Raw genomic sequence first — 20,384 nt, 5'->3', positions numbered from 1 at the left:
GAGTCTGTGCTCTACGGGCTGTTCACAGGGACGCACACCGAGACAAACATCAACTGCTGCTGGAGGACAATCAATTCGGTGAAAGACACCCTTTGGTTTGCCCGAAACTTGCTGGTCTTCGAGCGCAAAGAGTTGTCCACGACCAAATGTTGCCGACTGGCACATTCCAAGGTCCAGGACTACGTGCTGAGGGACGTACTAAAGCTTGGGGCAGTCGCAGCAAAGGCTCAATGGGGAAAGACCACAGTGTAAGGTCCCCCCAACAAGGCGAACTGAGGGGCTGGATCCATGGGAAACCCCTCGAACTGTATTGGGAAATTTTTCATTTGCTGTAAAATGTAAAAATGTATATGGCATGACAAATGAAATGGAAGGGTTGTGAGGCAACTCATGATTGTATTGAAGAAAACTGATCACCTTTGCACTGTTTGTATTTTTTGGTGCTGTTTGAAACTGTTTGGTAATGTATTTTTACAGATTTTTATGAATAAAGTATATTTTGGAAAAAAAAAGTAGTCACGACTCATCGCTTTTCGGCCTTTCGGCTAAGATCAAGTGTAGTATCTGTTCTTATCAGTGCTTACTTGGTTGAGAAGAGACCATGATCATTGCCTTTTGATCCTGGGTAGGCTTTGAATAAAATGGCTATAACCAATCTTCGACCTTCAAGCCAGGGAGTGCGCAACACCGTTCGGGTGGTCGTGAAGGATAAGGAAGGAGATGCACCGGTCGATCGCACCTTCTTCATCAAGAAAATCCTCATCGATTGCTGTGGATTTCATGCTCCGGACGTCTTCTGCCTGCAGGATTTCCCCAGCAGTGGATACTTGGACATGACGTTCCGGAACGTGGCGGGATGCATCAGGTTCCTGAAGGCGTTCAAGGAGAAAGGGGACCGGGTGCCACTGTCGCTCCTCACAGCGGAGCCGCTCTTCACGCTTCCTTCACAACAGGACCGGGTGGTGACGATTCACCTCTACAACCCCCATGTTCCGGTGGTGGATGTACTCACCTTTCTCGCCAGGTACGTCGAGGTGGCCGGCAGCAGCACTGATGTCAAGGACCCCTTTGGGATTTGGACCAGCAAGTGGCAGGTCAAGGTGACCTTGAAGGTCGATCCCAGTGGAGCCATCATCCACCCTCCCTCCAGCTTCGATATCAGGGGAAGTCGAGGCTTCTTGGTCTACGCTGGGCAGCCCAGAGTTTGCCGCACATGTGGAAATCTGGTCACGTGGCAGCAAACTGCAGCACGGTTGTTTGCAAGAACTGCAAGGAGGAAGGCCATCAGACCAAGGACTGTAAGCAGACTAAGTGTTGCAACTTGTGCGGTGCGGCAGGCCATCTCTACAAAACCTGCCCCAAACGCTGCCTCAGTTATGCTCAGCCGGCAAGGTCCAAGGAAAGGCCGGGAGAAGGTTTGACGAAGGCATCCGGTGTTCGAAAGGAGACAAGCAACCTTCTCTGCAGTGAGGAACTTCAACCTGAGAAGGAGAAGAAAGGGGAGGCAGCTGAAACCAGCGACCCAGCACCTACCCAGCACCCGGAAACCCCTCCTCCACAGACAGAATCAATGGAGGAGGAGGCAGCAGATGGACAAACAGGTCAGTGGCAAGTGGTACAAAGGAAAACCACATAGAAAAGACATCCGAAAGTGGAACAGGCCACCACCCAAACCAGTGTCAAGAGGAGGCTACCTTCTGAGACAGACTACAACAGCTCCTCTTCACTGGATGGGGAAATGCTGGAACGACAGCCCCTTCAAAAGAGGTGGCAGAACTCCAAGGAGATGGAAGATAAAGCATCCCAGCCCCCGGGCACGGGAAGCTGTGATGGGCCCGGCGTGCCCCAACCCCAAATCGCCACATGTAACGACGTGGCCAGCGCATCCCAGCTCCGGGACATCGAGAGCAAAGACACGTCTGGCACACCTCAGCTCCGGGATGCCAGGAGCAATGATGTTTTCGAGGAGGAACAGAGGGGAACAGCAGAGGAAAACCCAATCCTTGCTGCCTACAAGACCCCCCCCCGATGTCACCCCAGCGGAACAAACCCTGCATGAAAAACCAGGAGGGGTTTCTGAGCCCAACCAACGTGAAATAGCTAGTGCACACTATGGGTATGCAGGAACATCCCGAAGGACTGGGACTAGCAAGGAAAAATGGTATGGGAAGCGACAACTAACTTTAAAAAAATGGGTGTAAGGATTGCTTCCATTAATGTGCGTAGCATTAAATCCACTACGCGATGTGTTTCAACCTTGAATTACCTCGCCAAGGTCAAAGCCGACCTACTGTTTCTGCAGGAGTGTGGAATACCACACCTCAGCACCTACAGGCAGTGGTTGCGTTGGTGGTCCCACGGGCCATCGATCTGGTCGGGGGGTAATGATTCCCGTTCCTCCGGCCTGGGTATTCTGCTGCGGGGAGGTAACTTCACCATCTCCGAAGTTAAGGAGGTGGTAGGCGTCGATTCCTCGTAGCAGATGTAATGTACAACACCGCTCCGGTTGATCAACGTGTACGCCCCGGTACAACGCAGCGAGCGGCTGACCGTCTTCCAGCAGCTCCCACTGCTGCTGGTGACGTCCAGGCCGGTCATCCTAGGCGGTGACTTCAACTGGATCAACGATGCGGCTGGACGATCTGGCAGTGATGACAGCAAACTGGACGCTACGTCCAGATTCCTAATAGAAACAGTCAAAGATGCCAAACTGCACGAGGTCTTCAGCAAACCTGCAGACGGAGCGCAGCGTAGATACACATGGTCAAGATCGGACGGGTCTGCCCGTTCCAGGATTGACTTCCTGTTTATGTCCCGTGCTGTCACATACGGATCCACCGACGTCAAGCCGGTGTTCTTCTCCGACCACTGCCTCTTACTGGCCGACTGTCACTTCCAGGACGTCCAGCGGGTTGGCAGAGGGACGTGGAAGCTCAATGCTACACTGCTGACCCCAGAGAACGTTGAGGAACTCAAAAGGGATTACAAAGGTTGGAGGACCATGAAACCCCTCTTTGAGTCTCCAGTTCACTGGTGGGAAGCGATCAAGGAGAACATCAAGAGGTTCTTCATCCACAAAGGTGTTTAGAGGGCGAGAGAGAGACAGAGGGAAATGTCCCGACTCCAGAAAAGTATGCAAAATCTGCTCCGGCTGCAGTCGATGGGGGAAAGGAGGACCTCCAAGAGGTGAAGAGCCAGCAGGCCTCGCTCTTTGCCAAGGAGGCCTCCAAGATCATCTTCCGGTCCAGAGTCCGCTCCATCGAGCAGGATGAGACGTGCTCGCGTTACTTCTTCCAAAAGGTACACAGAGAGAGAGCTCTGTTATCAGCAGCCTGAAGGAAGAAGATGGCTCGGTGACGTCTTCGCAGTCCGACATACTAAGGATCAGCAAATCCTTTTATGCTGGGCTGTATGAGGCGAAGCCCACAGACAGCAGAGCCTCCCAGTCCTTCCTGTCATCTATCACAGAGGTCTTAGATGACAGCAGGAGGGAGAGACTAGACAAGCCGCTAACTCTGGATGAGCTGACAAAGGCCGTCGAGTCCTTCGAGACGAGTAAAACTCCCGGAAGCGACGGCTTACCAATCGAGTTGTACTCGGCCCTGTGGGACTGGGTCAGCCCGGACCTGCTGGAAGTATACGAGAGTATGCTCCTGGCCGGCAGCATGTCAGAATCCATGAGGAAAGGCATCATCACCCTCATTTACAAGCAGAAGGGGGAGAGGGCAGAAATCAGAAATTGGCGGCCCATCTCACTGCTTAATGTTGACTACAAGATTCTGCCCAAAGTCATAGCCAGTCGAGTCAAGTCTGCTCTGGAGTTGGTGATCCACCCCGATCAGACCTGTACTGTACCTGGCAGGAAGATCTCTGATAGTCTTGCGCTACTCAGGGATACGATCGCCGATGTGCGGGACAGGAGGGTGGACACCTGCCTCATCAGCCTGGACCAGGAGAAGGCTTTTGACAGGATATCGCACACCTTCATGATGGACGTGCTTTCCAAAATGGGGTTTAGGGAGGGAATCTGCAATTGGATCAAACTGCTCTACACAAACATCAGTAGCACGGTCTCAAACAATGGGTGGGAATCGGAAAGTTTCCTGATCCAATCTGGAGTCAGACAGGGCTGTCCTCTCTCCCCGGTCTTGTTTGTTTGCTGTATTGAACCCTTTGCTGAATCTATTAGGAAGGATGCGAGCATAAGAGGGGTGACAATCCCAGGCAGCGGAGGCACTCAGGTGAAAACCTCCCTGTACATGGATGACGTTGACGTCTTCTGCTCGGATCCGCTGTCTGTGCGCAGACTGATGAGCATCTGTGACCCGTTCGAACTGGCCTCGGGAGCCAAAGTTAACCACGGCAAGAGCGAGGCCATGTTCTTTGGGAACTGGGCTGACCGATCCTTTGTCCTCTTCACCGTCAGGTCAGACTACCTGAAGGTGCTGGGGATATGGTTCGGAAGGGCCGGGGCATGCACCAAAAGCTGGAAGGAGCAAGTAGCCAAGGTACAACACAAGCTGAGAATGTGGGGGCAGCGATCTCTCTCCATTGTGGGTAAGAACCTGGTCATCGGGTGCGAGGCGCTCACGTTGTTGCTCTACGTGGCGCAGGTCTGGCCCATACCCAACTCTTGTGCTGTGGCGGTCACCCGAGCCATTTTCCGCTTCATCTGGGGATCCAAAATGGACCGGGTCCGGAGGGACACGATGTTCAAACCTCTGGATAAGGGCGGGAAAAATGTACCCAACGTGGCCCTCATCCTGATGACCACCTTCGTGTGCGGCTGCATCAAGCTGTGTGTAGAGCTCCAGTACGCAAACTCCAAGTGTCACTACGTGCTGAGGTTCAATCTGTCTCCGGTGTTGCGAAGGATGGGCCTGGTCACATTGCCGCGGAACGCTCCATCCAGTTGGATCGTGCCGTACCACCTATCGTTCATGGAGCAGTTTCTGCGGGAAAACACCTTTGACCACCGATCCATCAGGCAGTGGTCTGCACGGAATGTCCTCAAGGCCCTACGGGAAAAGGAGACGGTGGATCCTGTCGGATGGTTCCCCGAGCAGACTGCCAAAGTCATTTGGCAGAATGCCTCATCACCAGAACTTTCAAACAAGCACCATGATGTAGCTTGGCTGGTGGTGAGAAGAGCCCTCCCCGTCAGATTCTTCCTGCACGCCCGAAGTCTCATCCCCTCCGCGCAATGCCCCCGCGGTGTCTGTGGTGGGGAAGAGATGGTTGCCCACCTCCTCCTGGAATGTGTCTATGCAAAGCAGGTGTGGGAAGAGATGCAGCGGTTTTTGTCCAGGTTCATCCCAAGCAGCTCTGTAACACAGGTGTCTGTGCTCTACGGGTTGTTCCCAGGGACGCACACCGAGACAAACATCAACTACTGCTGGAGGACGATCAATTCGGTGAAAGACGCCCTTTGGTCTGCCCGAAACGTGCTGGTCTTCCAGCGCAAAGAGTTGTCCACCACCAAATGTTGCAAACTGGCACATTCCAAGGTCCAGGACTACGTGCTGAGGGACGCACTAAAGCTTGGGGCAGCCACAGCAAAGGCTCAATGGGAAAAGACCACAGTGTAAGGTCCCCCCACCAAGCTGAACTGAGGGGCTGGATCCATGGGAAACCCCTCGAACTGTATCGGGAAAATTTTGTCTGCTGTAAAATGTAAAAATGTATCTGGCACAACAAATGTGAAATGGAAGGGTTGTGAGGCAACTCATGATTGTACTGAAGCAGGACCTCCTTTGCACTGTTTGTAATTTTTGACTTGGTGCTGTTTGAAACTGTTTGCTAATGTAATTTTTACAGATTTTTATGAATAAAGTATATTTTGGAAAAAAAAATATCACTGACTAAATGCAGATTACCAAAGTGAACTGAGGGGCTGGACCCATGGGAAACCCCTTGGGCTGGATACACCAGACATGGTGTAAAATGTACATGGCATGTAAAGTGGAATGGAAGGGTTGTGAGGCAACTCACTCCTGTGTCAAAGAAAACTGATTTCCTTTGCACTTTTTGGAATGTCAACTTGGTACTGTTTTGTAATGCATTTTTTACAGAGATTTATGAATAAAGTAATATCACAGACGAAATTCAGATAACACTGCACTATTGACTGTAATATCACTGACTATATGCAGATTACCAAAGTGAACTGAGGGGCTGGACCCATGGGAACCCCCTTGGGCAGAATACACTGCTCTATTGACTGTAATATCACAGACTATATTCAGATGACACTGCACTATTGACTGTGCCAGTGACTATATTCAGCTGAAAAGGCACTGTTGACAGTAATGTCCCTCAATATCTTCAGATTGCACATTGCCAGTGATATTACTGACTATATTCCCATTACACTGCACTATTGACTGTAATTTAACTGACATTTTTCACAGCGTGAACAATATTAAATTACAGTTTTGTTAAATCAGACTGCATTGCTGATATGAACATTTCTGACTTTACATAACTGCTTTTAATATTCTCCTGATGGCACTGTTTGTTGAAAATTGGTGTCTGCCTAAACTGGTGTATTATTTCAAGCCTATCTGGCTGTTTGCTCACTGTTAGTAAAACGATTCTCACTGTACATCTACAGCAACTGAAAAAGAAATAGATTTTGCAATTATTAGAAAATTGGTGTTGTCTTACCGAGCTGATGGGTGAAGTCTCACTGCTGTGCCATGTGACTGGATCCAGCCAATAGTAATCTAAATCACCTGGGGAGTGGATAGAACACAGCTGTCAAGTATAGCAGAGCATCATAATGTCTGGTAAACAAGAAAAGCTCTTTGGCCCAACATGTTTGTGATTCTTTGATAGATCAACTTTAATTACTTATCTATGCACCACAGTTTTCAATCCATTTTCTCCGAAAAAGCTGCTCATTGCTTCTTAAACTCAATTCTGCTTTCTTTCCCATTCCGACCAATTTATTTTTCAATTCTGTTACTCTTTGAGGAAACATCTCGCCTCTGGCTAATTTTTTTACTCCCAATTTTGTAAGTTTAACTTCTGTCCCTGGTGTGTGTACTTTTCACCCTGATGGGCAATTTATTTAAATTGATTTTGCTCTTCCTTATCTTGAAATTGCAGGTCGTTCACCTCAGCTGGCATATTCTGCACCAGCAGCATTGCTGCTGGAAGCTTGGTTGGGTGGGATCTCCTACTGCCCCATTGATGCTGCAAATCTCTTGGAGTCAGCCTCAAGTAAATATTTCCAACGTGACAACAGCAGTAGTATGTCTGCCATCTCACCCCTTGGAACTGACCAGTGCTGGAGTAAGCGGTTTGGAATTTACACATGGTTGCAGGAATCAGATGCATTCAAGGACGAGGGATTCTTGTCGACTAGGACCATATGGGGCAGTATCGGAAATGTAGGGTCTCGTCTATATTTACACTGAGTCCTAAAATCCTCTATCCCACATTGGAGCCAAGCCTGCTGAAAAGAGTTTCAGTGTGGACATAGTAAAGACTCCAAAGGACATTAACTTACAAAGGACACAAGGGGGAAAGGAAGGGCATCCAAAGCTAGAGCTCCCTGGATGAATACAGGTTTAGAGATTAAAATAAAACAGAAAAAAGTGGCTCATGATAAATATCAGACTTATAATTCAATTGAGAACAAAGCTGAATACAAAGCGCACAGAGGAGAACATGACCTGACTCCAGGATGGTGTGTTGCCTCCCTGGTGCCAAGGTCAAGGATGTCACAGAGTGGCTACAGGACATTCTTCTGGGGGAGGGCGAACAGCCAGAGGTAGTGATCCACATTGGTACCAATGACATAGGTAAGAAGAGGGATCAGGTCCTGAAAGCATAGTTTAGAGAGTCAGGAAAGAAATTAAAATGCAGGACCTCAAAAGCAGTAATCTTGGGATTACTCCCAGTCCCACGTGCTAGTGAGCATAGGAATAGGAGGATTAAGTGATTTAACAGGTGGCTGGAGAATTGGTGCAGGAGGGAGGGCATCAGATTTCTAAGGCTTTGGGACCTGTTTTGGGGTTGGTGGGACCTGTGCAAGATGGACGGGTTGCACCTTAGCAGGATCGGGACTAACATCCTCACAGGAAGATTTGCTAACGCTGTTGGGACGGTTTAAACTAAATTGTCAGAGGGTTGGGAACCTAAGAGGGAGCTCAGATTGGAGGGAAGCAAAACTGGTAACAGGAAGTAGAAAAGTAGTAAGCGAAATTGGAAGGCAGACAAGACGAAGGCAAACATCAAATAGGATCGAAATGAGGAATATTGTTAAGACAAAGTTAAGGGCACTCTAACTGAATGCACACAGCATTCGCAAAAAGGTAGATGATTTGAAGGCACAAATAGAGGGAAATAGGTATGTCTTAATTACCATTATGGAAATGTAGTTGCAGGGTGACCAGGACTGGGAACTGAATATTTAGGGATATTCATCATTTAGGTGGGAAAAGGAGGTGGGATAGCGCTGTTAATAAAAGACGAGATTAGTACATTAGTGAGAGGATCTTAGATCGAAGGAACAAGATGTAGAATCAGTTTGGGTGGAGCTAAGAAGCAGCAAGGGGCAACAAACATTGGTGGGAGTTATTTATAGGCCACCGAACTGCAGTGGTAATGTTGGGCATGGTATAAATCAGGAAATTAAAGCTGTCTGTAGCATGGGCAATACAGTAATAATGGGCGACTCCAACTTACCATGTAACCATTCTATGATTCAATTTACATATAGATTGGGTAAACCTAATTAGCAATAATACTGTGGAGGATGAATTCCTGGAGTGTGTACGGGATGGGTTTCTGGAACAGGTTGTTAAAGAACCAACTAGGGATCGGGCTATTTTCGATTTAGTATGATGTAATGAGAAAGGGCTAATTAACAACCTTGCTGTAAAGGAGCCATTAGGAAATAGTGACCACAATATGACAGAACTCTACATTACGTTTGAAAGAGATATAGTTCATTCTGAAACTAGTGTCTTAAATCTGAACAAAGGAAACTATGAAGGTATGAGGGGCAAGTTGGCTATGGTGGATTGGAAAAATACATGAAAAGATTTGACGGTAGACAGACAATCGCAAGTATTTAAAGAAGCATTACACGGTTTACAACAAATAATTCAGCTAAGACACAACAACCCAACAGGAAAGGTGAAATAAGCATGGCTAACAAAAGAAGTTAAAGATTATATTAAATCAAAGGAAGTGGCTTGTAATGTCACCAAAAAAAGTGGTAAGCCCAAGGACTGGGAACAATTTAGAATCCAACAAAGGAGGACCATGAAACTGATAAAGGGAAAAGGGCGGCACAGTGGCGCAGTGGTTAGCACCGCAGCCTCACAGCTCCAGCGACCCGGGTTCAATTCTGGGTACTGCCTGTGTGGAGTTTGCAAGTTCTCCCTGTGTCTGCGTGGGTTTCCTCCGGGTGCTCCGGTTTCCTCCCACATGCCAAAAGACAAACAGGTTGATAGGTAAATTGGCCATTAGCAATTGCCCCTAGTATAGGTAGGTGGTAGGGAAATATAGGGACAGGTGGGGATGTGGTAGGAATTAGTGTAGGATTAGTATAAATGGGTGGTTGATGGTCAGCACAGACTCGGTGGGCCGAAGGGCCTGTTTCAGTGCTGTATCTCTAAAAACTGAAAAAAAAAAGATTATGAATGCAAGGTAGCTAGAAACATAAAGGCAGAATGTAAAAGATTCTTTTGGTATGTGAAAAGGAAACGATTAGCAAGAGCGAATGTGGGCCCATTGCAGGCAGAGACAGGACAGTTTGTGGTGGAGAATGACAAAATGGCAGAGAGACTAAATTATTACTTTGTGCCTGTCTTCATGGAAGAAGAAACAGAAAATCTTCCAGAAAAGAGGAACTGAAAGTAATTAGTATCAATAAAGAGGTAGTCCTCGAAAAATTAATTGGATCGAAAGTTGATAAATCGCTGGACCAGATGAGCTACATCCCAGAGTATTACAAACATACGACCATATGAATTAAGAGCAGGAGTAGGCCACTCGGCCCCTCAAGCCTGCTCCACCATTCAATAAGATCATGGCTGATCTGATTGGAACCTCAACTCCACATTCCCGCCTCCCCCTGATAACCTTTCACCCCTTGCTGATCAAGAATCTATCTACCTCGGCCTTAAAAATATTTAAAGACTCTGCTTCCACCGTCTTTTGAGGAAGAGAGTTCCAAAGACTCACAACCCTCTGAGAGAAAAAATAATTCTCCTCATCCCTGTCTTAAATGGGTGATCCCTTATTTTTAAATAGTGACCCCTAGTTCTAGATTCTCCCACAAGGGGAAACATTCTTTCCCCATCCACCCTGTCCAAGACGCCTCAGGATCTTATATGTTTCAATCAAGTCACCTCTTACTCTTCTAAACTCCAGCGGATACAAGCCTAGCCTGTCCAATCTTTCTTCATGAGACAACCCGCCCATTCCAGGTATGAGTCTAATAAACTTTCTCTGAACTACTTCCAATGCAAGGAGATGGCTACAGAGATAGTGGATGCATTGGTGGTTATCTTTCAAAATTCTCTATAGATTCTGGAAGGGTTCCTGCAGACTGGAAAGTAGTAAATGTAACCCTACTGTTTAAGAAGGGAGTGAGAGAGAAAACAGAAAACTGCAGACCTGTTAGTCTGACGTCAGTAGTAGGGAAAACGTTAGAATCTATTTTAAAGGATGAGATACCTGGACACTTGGAAAGTAATAATATGATTGGGAAATCATGTTTGACAAACCTGTTGGACTTTGTGAGGATATTACTTGTAGCATAAATAAAGGAGAACCAGTGGATGTGGTGTATTTAGATTTTCAGAAGGCTTTTGATAAGGTCCTACACAGGAGGTTAGTAAACAAAATTAGAGCACATGGGATTGGGGTAATATACTGCAATGGATTGAGAATTGGTTAATGGACAGAAAACAGAGTAGGAATAAATGGGTCATTCTCAGGATGGCAGGTTGTTACTAGTGGGATACTACAAGGATCAGTGCTTGGGCCACAGCTGTTTACAATCTATATAAATGATTTGAATATGGGGACCAATTTTGCTGATGACACAAAACTAGGTGGGAATGTAAGTTGTGAGGAGGATGCAAGGAGGCTTCAAGTGGATTTGGACAGGCTATGAGAATGGACAAGAACATGGCAGATGGAACATAATGCGAATAAGTGTGAAGTGATCCACTTTGGTAGGAAAAACAGAAAGGCAGAATATTTCTTAAATGGAGAGAGGTTGGGAAGTGTTGATGTCCAAAGAGACCTGGGTATCCTTGTTCATGAGTCACTAAAAGCTAGTATGCAGGTGCAACAAGCAATTAAGAATGCAAATGGCATGTCAGCCTTCATTGAAAGGGGATTTGAGTACAGGAGTAAAGATGTATTGCTTCAATTTTACAAAGCCTTGGTGAGACCGCACCTGGAGTATTGTGTACAGTTTTGGTCCCCAATCTAAGGAAGGATATACTTGCCATAGAGGGAGTGCAACAGAGGTTCACCAGACTAATTTCTGGAATGGCAGGATTGCCTTATGAGGAGAGATTGCAGAAACCGGGCCTGTATTCTCTGGAGTTTCGAAGAATGAGAGGTGATCTCATTGAAACTTACAACATTTTTACAGGGCGTGACAGGGTAGCGTGCATAGAATGCTTCCTCTGGCTAGTGAGCTAGAACCAGGGGACACGGACTCAGAATAAGGGGCAGGTCATTTAACACTGAGATGAGGAGGAATTTCTTTACTCAGAGGGTGGTGAATCTGTGGAATTCTCTACCTCAGAGGGCTGTGGAAGCTCAATCAATGATTTCTGAATACTAATGACATCACGGGATATGGGGATAGTGGGGAAAAATGACTTAGAGGTAGATGATCAGCCATGATCTGTTTGAATGGCACAACAGGCTCAATGGGCCAAATGGCCTACTCCTTCTCCTATTTCCTATAATCCGATGAAAAAGGAAACAAGGGGGCAAAGAGAGAATATGAGAATATATTAATGGTTAACTTAAAAGGGAACGTAAAAGTCTTTTATAAGCGTATAAATAGTGAAATGGTAGTCAGAGGCTGGGTGAGTCCATTATACATTCTTGTGGAGGCACAGGACAGGTTTGAGGTTTTTGCATCAGTCTTCACTACAGAAGAGGGTGCTGCCATGTCACAGCAAAGCAGTAGAGATATTGGATGAGATTTTTAAAAAAGTAAATAGGAGGTATTTAAACCGTTGGCAGCACTCAAAGTAAAAAAAAGTCACCCAATCTGGGTGGGATGCAATCTAGATTACCGAGGGAAGCAAGGGAGACCACAATTTTCACTCAATATGGGTGTGGTGCCAGAGTCTGGAGGATTGTAAACATTACTCACAGAACCACAGAATTGTTACCACACAGAAGGAGGCCATTTGTCCCATCGTGCCTGCACTGGCTCTCTGAAAGAGCAATTCACTTAGTGCCATTTACCCTGCCTTCTCCCCATAACCCTGCACATTCTTCCTTTTCATATAACTGTCTAATTCCCTTTTGAATGCTTCAATTGAACTTGCCTCCACCATGCTCTCAGGCAGCGCATTCCAGACCCTAACCACTTGCTACATGAAAAAGATTTTCCTCATGTAACTTTTGTTTCTTTTTCTAATTATGTGTCCTCTCATTCTCAATGCTTTTGAGTGGGAACAATTTCTCCGTATCTGCTCTGTCCAGACCCTTATGATTTTGAATACCTCTATCAAATATCAAATCACGTCGCAGCCATCTCTGCTCCAAGGAAACAGTCCCAACTTCTCCAATCTATCTTCATAACTGAAGTTCCTCATCCCTGGAACCATCTTCATGAATCTTTTCTGTACACTCTCCAGCACCTTCACATCCTTCCTAAAGAACTGGACACAATACTCCAGCTGAGGCCGAACTAGTGTCTTATACAAGTTCAACATAACCTCCTTGTTCTTGTACTCTATTTCCCTATTAATAAATCCCAGGATACTGTATGCTTTATTAACTTCTCTCTCAACCTGCCCTGCCATCTTTAATGGCTTATGCACATATATACCCAGGTCCCTCTGCTCCTGCACCCCCTTTAGAATTGTACACTTTATTTTATATTGTCTCTCCATGTTCTTCCTACCAAAATGAATCACTTCACATTTCTCCACATTGAACTTCATCTGCCATTTGTCTGCCCATTTCCACCAACATGTCTATGGCCTTTTGAAGTTGTACACTATCCTCCACACAGTTCACAAAGCTTCCAAGCTTTGTATCGTCCGCAAACTTTGAAATTATGCCCTGTACACGAAGGTCTAAGTCATTAATTCTTTCTTTCTTTCTTTCTTTTGGGCCTCCTTATCTCGAGAGACAATGGATACGCGCCTGGAGGTGGTCAGTGGTTTGTGAAGCAGCGCCTGGAGTGGCTATAAAGGCCAATTCTGGAGTGACAGGCTCTTCCACAGGTGCTGCAGAGAAATTTGTTTGTTGGGGCTGTTGCACAGTTGGCTCTCCCCTTGCGCCTCTGTCTTTTTTCCTGCCAACTACTAAGTCTCTTCGACTCGCCACAATTTAGCCCTGTCTTTATGGCTGCCCGCCAGCTCTGGCGAATGCTGGCAACTGATCATTAATATAATTAATCATTAAGTCATTAATATATATCAGGAAAAGCAAGGGTCCCAACACTGACCCTGGGGATCTCCACTACAAAGCTTCCTCCAGCCCAAAAAGCATCAATTAACCATTACTCTCTGTTTCCTGTCACTCAGCCAATTTCATATCCATGTTGCGACTGCCCCTTTTATTCCATGAGCTATAACTTTGCTCACAAGTCTGTTGTGTGGCACTGTATCAAACTGCTTTTGGAAGTCCATGTACATCACATCAACAGCATTGCCCTCATCAACCCTCTCTGTTACCTCTTCAAAAAACTCCAGCAAGTTCGTTAAACATGATTTTTCCCTTAAGAAATCCATGCTGGCTTTTCTTAATTAACCTGCATTTGTCCATATGACTAATAATTGTGTCCAAAATTGTTCTTTCTAAAATAATTAAATTCTGTTCAAAACAGGGGAGAGGGATAAACCTGGAAACTACAGACCAGTCAACCTAAGGTCAATGCTGGGAAACGTTTAGAGACAATAATAGAGGACAAAATTAATTGACACTTGGAAATGTATGAGCTAACGAATGAAAATCATGTTTGACTAACTTGATTGAGTTCTTCGATGAAGTAACGGAGAGGATTGATAAAGGTAGTGAGGTAGATCTTGTATATTTGGATTTTCAAAGGACATTTGATAAAGTCCCACATAATAGACTTGTGAGCAAAGTTGAAGCTCACAGGATTAAGAGACAGTGCAGCGTGGAAAAAAAAATTAGCTGAGGGACAGAAAGCAGAAAGTATTGGTGAACCATTGTTTCACAGGAAGATATACAGTGGTGTTCCCAGGGTGCACTGCTCTGTTTCATATATATTAATGACTTGGACTAATGTTTACAAGACATCATTTCAAAGCTTGCAGATGACACAAACTCAAAAAAGGAGTAAACAATGATGAGGGTAGTAACAGACCTCAGGTGGATAGACAGAATGGTGAAATAGCAAGACACATGGCAGCTGCAATTTAACACAGTGAAATATGAAGTGATTCATTTCAGAAGGAAAAATGAGGAAAGGCAATGTAAATTAAATGGTACAATTTTAAAGGGGATGCAGGAACAGTAAGAACTGGGATGTACGTTCACGAGTCTTCATCTGTGGCAGGTCAAGTTGAGAAGGCTGTAAAAAGGCATATAGGATCCTTGCTGGACGTATTGAAGGCAATTCTGGGCATTGCACTTTAGCAAGGATGTCAAGGCCTTGCCTTAGAGAGGGTGAAGAAGAGATTTACCTGAATGGTATTGGGGAAGGGATAGCAGTAATGTGGACAGACTGGAAAAGCAGAGAACTTAAGAGGTGTTCAAAGTCTTGAAGGGTTTTGACACAGCAAATAAGAAGAAACTGTTTCCAGTGACAGAAAGGTCAGTAACTAGAGGACACAATTTTAAGGTAATCGGCAAAAGAACCAGAGGGGCCATGAGGAAAAGAAAAGTTATGCAGCGAGTTGTTATGCACTGACTGACAGGCTGGTTGAAACAGATTCAACAGTAGCCTTCAAAAGGGAAGTGGATAAATATTTGAAAGGAAAAGAAAATTGCAGGACTGTGGGGAATGAACAGAAGAGTAGTTGTAATATAGGGTAGCTGTTTCAATAAGCTGGCAGAGGCATGTTGGGCCAAATGGCCTCCTTCTGTGCTGTATCATTCTATGACTTGATGACTGTACCCCCGCCCAGTAGACTAAGATTATAAAATGTTGAATCCAACTTGTAAGAGCCTTAGATTTCCACCTTAGAAGAACCAAGGTCCTGCTTTAATTTTCCATGGGGCACTCAGTGCAGGCATCTCTGCCGCCTCTCTACAGGCATTACCCACCCTGAATACTGGGATTTGGAACAGCATCAATGAGCTTAGTAGTTAGCAGCCGACCTCCCACTCCACTGCACTTCTGGTGTTGGAGTGGGAACCTGGGAATATCAGGCCTTGGATACCCAACTTCAATCGTTAACTCTTGTATAGCACCACCTTGCTTCAGGTTCTCAGCTTCAGTTACATCATCAACCCAGGAAAAATTGCAGGATGCCGTCCAATAGAAATATAAAATGATTTATTCAACCACTGTAAACCAGTGGCCCTGGTGTTACCCTGATACAGAAACACTCTATTATCATCAAATTGTGTAACCTCAGACTCACTGGGCTGAATTTAATGTGGCTGTTAAAAGTGGGAAAGGTGGTGTGAGGGGACGAGGAATGGCATCAGAACCGTCCACCCAGAAAACCGGCATCATGATGTCAAATGTGAGAGTGACTGCCTTTAACATCAGGCAGCATTTGACCAAGTATGGCATCAAGGAGCCCTAGCAAAACTGGAGTCAATGGGAATCAGCTGGAAATCTCTCTGCTGGTTGGAGTCATACCTAGAGCAAAGGAAGATGGTTGTGGTTGTTGGAGGTCAATCACTGGACATAACTGCAGGAGTTCCTCAGGGTAGTGTCCTAGGACCAACCATCTTCAGCTGCTTCATCAATGACCTTCCTTCAATCATAAGATCAGAAGTAGGGATGTTCGCTGATGATTGCACAATGTTCAGCACCATTCACGACTCATCAAATACTGAAGCAGTCCGTGTAGAAATGCAGCAAGACCTGGACAATATCCAGGCTTGGGCTGATAAGTGGCAAGTAACATTTGCGCCACACAAGTGCCAGGCAATGACCATCTCTAACAAGAGAGAATCTAACCATCTACCCTTGACATTCAACAGCATTACCATCGCTGAATCCCCCACTATCAACATCCTAGGGGCTACCATTGACCAGAAACTGAACTGGAGTAGTTATATAAATACCGTGGCTACAAGAGCAGGTCAGAGGCTAGGAATCCTGAGGCGAGTAACTCACCTCCTGACTCCCCAAAGCCTGTCCACCATCTACAAGGCACAAGTTAGGAGTGTGATGGAATACTCTCCACTTGCTAACAGTACTGTGGGTATACCTACCCCACAAAGACTGCAGTGGTTTAAGAAGGCAGCTCACCACCACCTTCTCAAGGGCAATTAGGGATGGGCAACAAATGCTGTCCTAGCCAGCGACCCCCACATCCCAGGAACAAACAAAAAAAAGTTCTGGATTTTATCAGCGGCGGGAAAGCATCATGGTGGCATTGACACCCCAATGCAATGAGGTGCTATTATAAATTTCTGAACGGCTCTTTTAAATTCATTTAAGTATAATTAATTACAATTTAATGAGAAGCTCTCGATTTTGTGAATCCCGGGTGGCACTCAGATGCCTTTGTGTTCACAATCATTAAAACCTGGTGGCAACAAGGTGAGAAGCTTCAGTACTGTGACAGGGAGGCAGCCCTGAGCATTGCTGCATAGAAGAAGAGGCGGGTTTGGAGGCCATTGTCAGACTGTGGTGCTCTGGACTCTGCAAGGACCCACCTCCTGTCTCCCCAAAGCCTGTCCACCATCTACAAGGCACAAGTCAGGAGTGCGATGGAATACTCTCCACTTGCCTGGTTGGGTGCAGCTCCAACAACACTCAAGAAGCTCGACACCATCCAGGACAAAGCAGCCTACTTGACTGGTGCCCCATCCACAAACATTCACTCCCTCCACCACCGATGCACAGTGGCAGCAGTGTGTACCATCTACAAGATGCACTGCAGTAATGCACCAAGGCTCCTTAGACAGCACCTTCCAAACCCATGACCTCTACCAACTAGAAGGAGAAGGACAGCAGATGCTGGGAACACCACCACCTGCAAGTTCCCCTCCAAATCACACACCATCCTGACTTGGAACAATATCGCCGTTCCTTCACTGTCGCTGGGTCAAATTCCTGGAACTCCCTTCCTAACAGCACTGTGGGTGTACCTACCTCACATGGACTGCAGCGGTTCAAGAAGGCAGCTCCTCACCACCTTCTCAAGGGCAATAAGGGATGGGCAATAAATGCTGGCCTAGCCAGAGATGCCCAAATCCCGTGAATGAATAAAAAAAGGTGTGCCTGCTTTCCGGGAAGCAATCATGATGCCTACATACTTCGACAGTCCCAGGTGTCACAGCTTTTCATGCCCCTGCTCGCCTTCAGGGATGGATTCTCAGGGACAAAGGATATCCATTAAAGACATGGGTACTGCCGCCTCTGAGGAAACTTGGCAATGTGGCAGAGGAGAGGAACAACAATGGCCACGGCTTCACTCAAGCGACCATTGAGCAGACTATTGGGCTGGTGAAAATGAGATTCCGCTGCCTCGGTCGATCTGATGGAGCTTCGCAATATGCCCCAGTGAGGGTCTCACATGCCATGGTGGTCTGTTGTGCTCTACACAATCAAGCACTGCAGAGGGGAGAGGCCTTACATGACGATGAGATGCCTGAGCGACACTCATTCACCAAAGAGGAGGACAAAGAGGAGAGACGGGGCAAACAGCAATGGATGGTGAAGACCCTGCGCAGGAGGTCAGACAGTTTGAGCAACGTGCAAAGGAGGTGAGGGTTACCCACAGTTATCCGTTTCCAGCCACCCGGATGTCTGTGCACATAGAATCTAATAAAGACTCACGTTCAGGCAAAAACTCTGTCGCTTCATTTCCCTTGTGTTCCCTGATTTGCGAGCAGTTGTAATGCATGCTGCTGCTCATGGGAAAACATATGTTAATGAAGGCTGTGGCCACATAGGTATTGCACTCAGGGGAAGGAGCAAGTCAGCACTTCACAATTAAAGCATAATGGAACATGGCTTCCAGACAATGACAGCTAATGATTCGCATATTAATTGATAACAACATTACATATTATCTACATCCATGGCCGGAATTTTATGCCCCCCCAAAGAACGGGTAAGTGGCTGGGGTGGGGGCGTAAAATGGAGTGGGAGGCTCGGGGGGCCCTTCCCGACCCGCTCCCGCCTCCACTGCCACTTTAGGCAGGGCAATAGCGGCTAAGAACGGTCCAGCCGCCCCAAGCCAATCAAGGTCCTTAAGTGGCCACTTAACAGCTATTTTAGGGCCTCCACCCACCGTCACGGGGATTTTACCCGCGGCTGGTCGGGCGGTCAGGCCCAAGAAAAGCTGCCTGTTAAAAGCAGGCAGCTCTTTGACGGCCTGGGGGGGTCGGGTGGGGAGGGGGTGCCCTCATGATCAGGCACCCTGTACCCAATGGAGGGCCGCCCCCGCTGCCCCAACAACCCCAAAACCCAACAGGCCCCCCCACCCCCCGTCCCCCCAATTGACCACCCTTGCCTCACCGGGGCCTGACCGATCATCCCTGGCGAGGCAACAAAAACTTACTTGTGTTCTGGGGTTCCCCGACATCTTCCTCACGAAGCTAGGCTACAGTCCTAGCAGTCGCCACCGTTCTCGGACTTCTTGCCTCAAGCGGGTGAAGTCCCACCTCAGAACAATTGAAGACCAGGGAAACGCAAAATGGGGGTTGAATCCCCCGGCCAGGTGGAAGCGGGTTCACCACCGACTTTTCAGTCAGTGGACGGCTCCCGTCCACCAAGGGTAAAATCCCGGCCCGTGTGTCCCAAAGTGTGACTAGATGGTTTACTTAATACACTTGTGGTGTGATCCTTGTCACAGCAGCTGGGCTGGAGCGATCCTGCTGATCAGGCTGCCTCTTTGGCCTGTGTTGACTTTGGGGGCATCCTCTGGCTGCCTGAGGCCTGAAGGGCCCCGACTGCCTGAGGGACCCTCAGATGTGGTCAGCCTCTCCTCCTCCCTTTGAAGGTTCTCTTGAACTTTCCTGCTCACCAGAGAAGGACGGGAACAGGGAGGTCTCCAGGCTCCTGTTCCTTCTCTCTCTTCACCACTGTTGCATTGAGCATTGAGCCAAGGTAATGGTGTGTAGGTCTGCACGTATCTGGCTCTCTATGAGGGCCGCCAACTTCTCAATTGAGGAAGCCATGTGCTCACATGAGTGAGACATGGCAGCACTCATGGCCTGGGTCGACCCCTCCATCGTCCGCTCATAGCTGTGCACGGCCTCTGGCATCTCCGCCAGATCTCTGCCTTACCTCCCTCTGCAGCTCCAGCATGCCCTGTGCTGTCAACACTAGAGGCTCATCATCAGCCTGGAGCTCAGCATGGGCCTGGGCACCCATAGTCCTCTGACTGTCAGAGGCCTCAGCTGTCTCAGCCTCAGCCAGCGGCTCGGGTGCGTGTATGGTGCTCTGATTCTACAGCCGATGTAAACTCACCGAGGTGAGAGTATCTGCACTGGTGGAAGGTGCATGAGAGTCATGAGACCCTCCATCCTCTGAGTGCTCCTCCTCCTCAGAGGTTGATGACTGTCCCCCTGCATCTGCAGTCTCCTGTGCATGTCAACCTGTATGAGAGAACACAAACATGTGTGGGTTAGGCTGTGTAGATCTCATCATGTCAACCATGTGGTTCACCATAATTAATGAATATGTTGATAGAAGCCAATCGTCACCCTCTTGCACAGGGACTCTAGTCTCCCCATTCGAAACTGTGGGACCCCACCAATTCCAAGGCCTCTTCCTCGACGGTGGTGACAGGACATAGATTAGGAACACCTCTTCCAGTCTGGGCCATCTCCCTCCTGTTGTGGGCCCTCTTGTCCTCCAATAGGAAGGATGGGGATAGTATAGATTGGCAGGGAGATCAACATGACATTTCTGATGGTATCAGACCCTCATTCCCTACTGGGGGATCTGATTTCTCTCTCATCCCGACACACACTGTCAGTGGGGAGTGGGGGGTGGTGGTTAATGGTGGTGAGCTCTGAAGGACAGTTTCTTGTGTCCGAGATGCAGCCATGTATCT

At 47.3% G+C, this 20,384-nt stretch overlaps 1 protein-coding gene and 1 pseudogene across 18 annotated transcripts in view; one reads left to right on the top strand and one right to left on the bottom strand.

The window, feature by feature from the left end:
* LOC137353703 (regulating synaptic membrane exocytosis protein 3-like) overlaps positions 1 to 20,384 on the bottom strand; it is a 1,492,914-nt gene that overhangs the window by 448,583 nt on the left and 1,023,947 nt on the right. For 17 of the 18 annotated variants that reach the window (XM_068020069.1, XM_068020075.1, XM_068020096.1 and 14 more), the window contains one exon: positions 6,667 to 6,734. In XM_068020069.1, the coding sequence (XP_067876170.1) occupies positions 6,667 to 6,734 (68 nt within the window). Of the gene's footprint in view, positions 1 to 6,666; positions 6,735 to 19,795; positions 19,866 to 20,384 lie in introns of those variants that run through there. The other variant, XM_068020102.1, reaches the window with a different exon arrangement.
* On the top strand, positions 526 to 668 carry LOC137368114 (U2 spliceosomal RNA; annotated as a pseudogene).

This window comes from Heterodontus francisci, chromosome 3 (genome assembly GCF_036365525.1).
Source record: "Heterodontus francisci isolate sHetFra1 chromosome 3, sHetFra1.hap1, whole genome shotgun sequence".
Taxonomy (NCBI): domain Eukaryota; kingdom Metazoa; phylum Chordata; class Chondrichthyes; order Heterodontiformes; family Heterodontidae; genus Heterodontus; species Heterodontus francisci.
The sequence above is the reverse complement of the archived record's forward strand: the minus strand, read 5'-3'. Positions and strand labels throughout refer to the sequence as shown.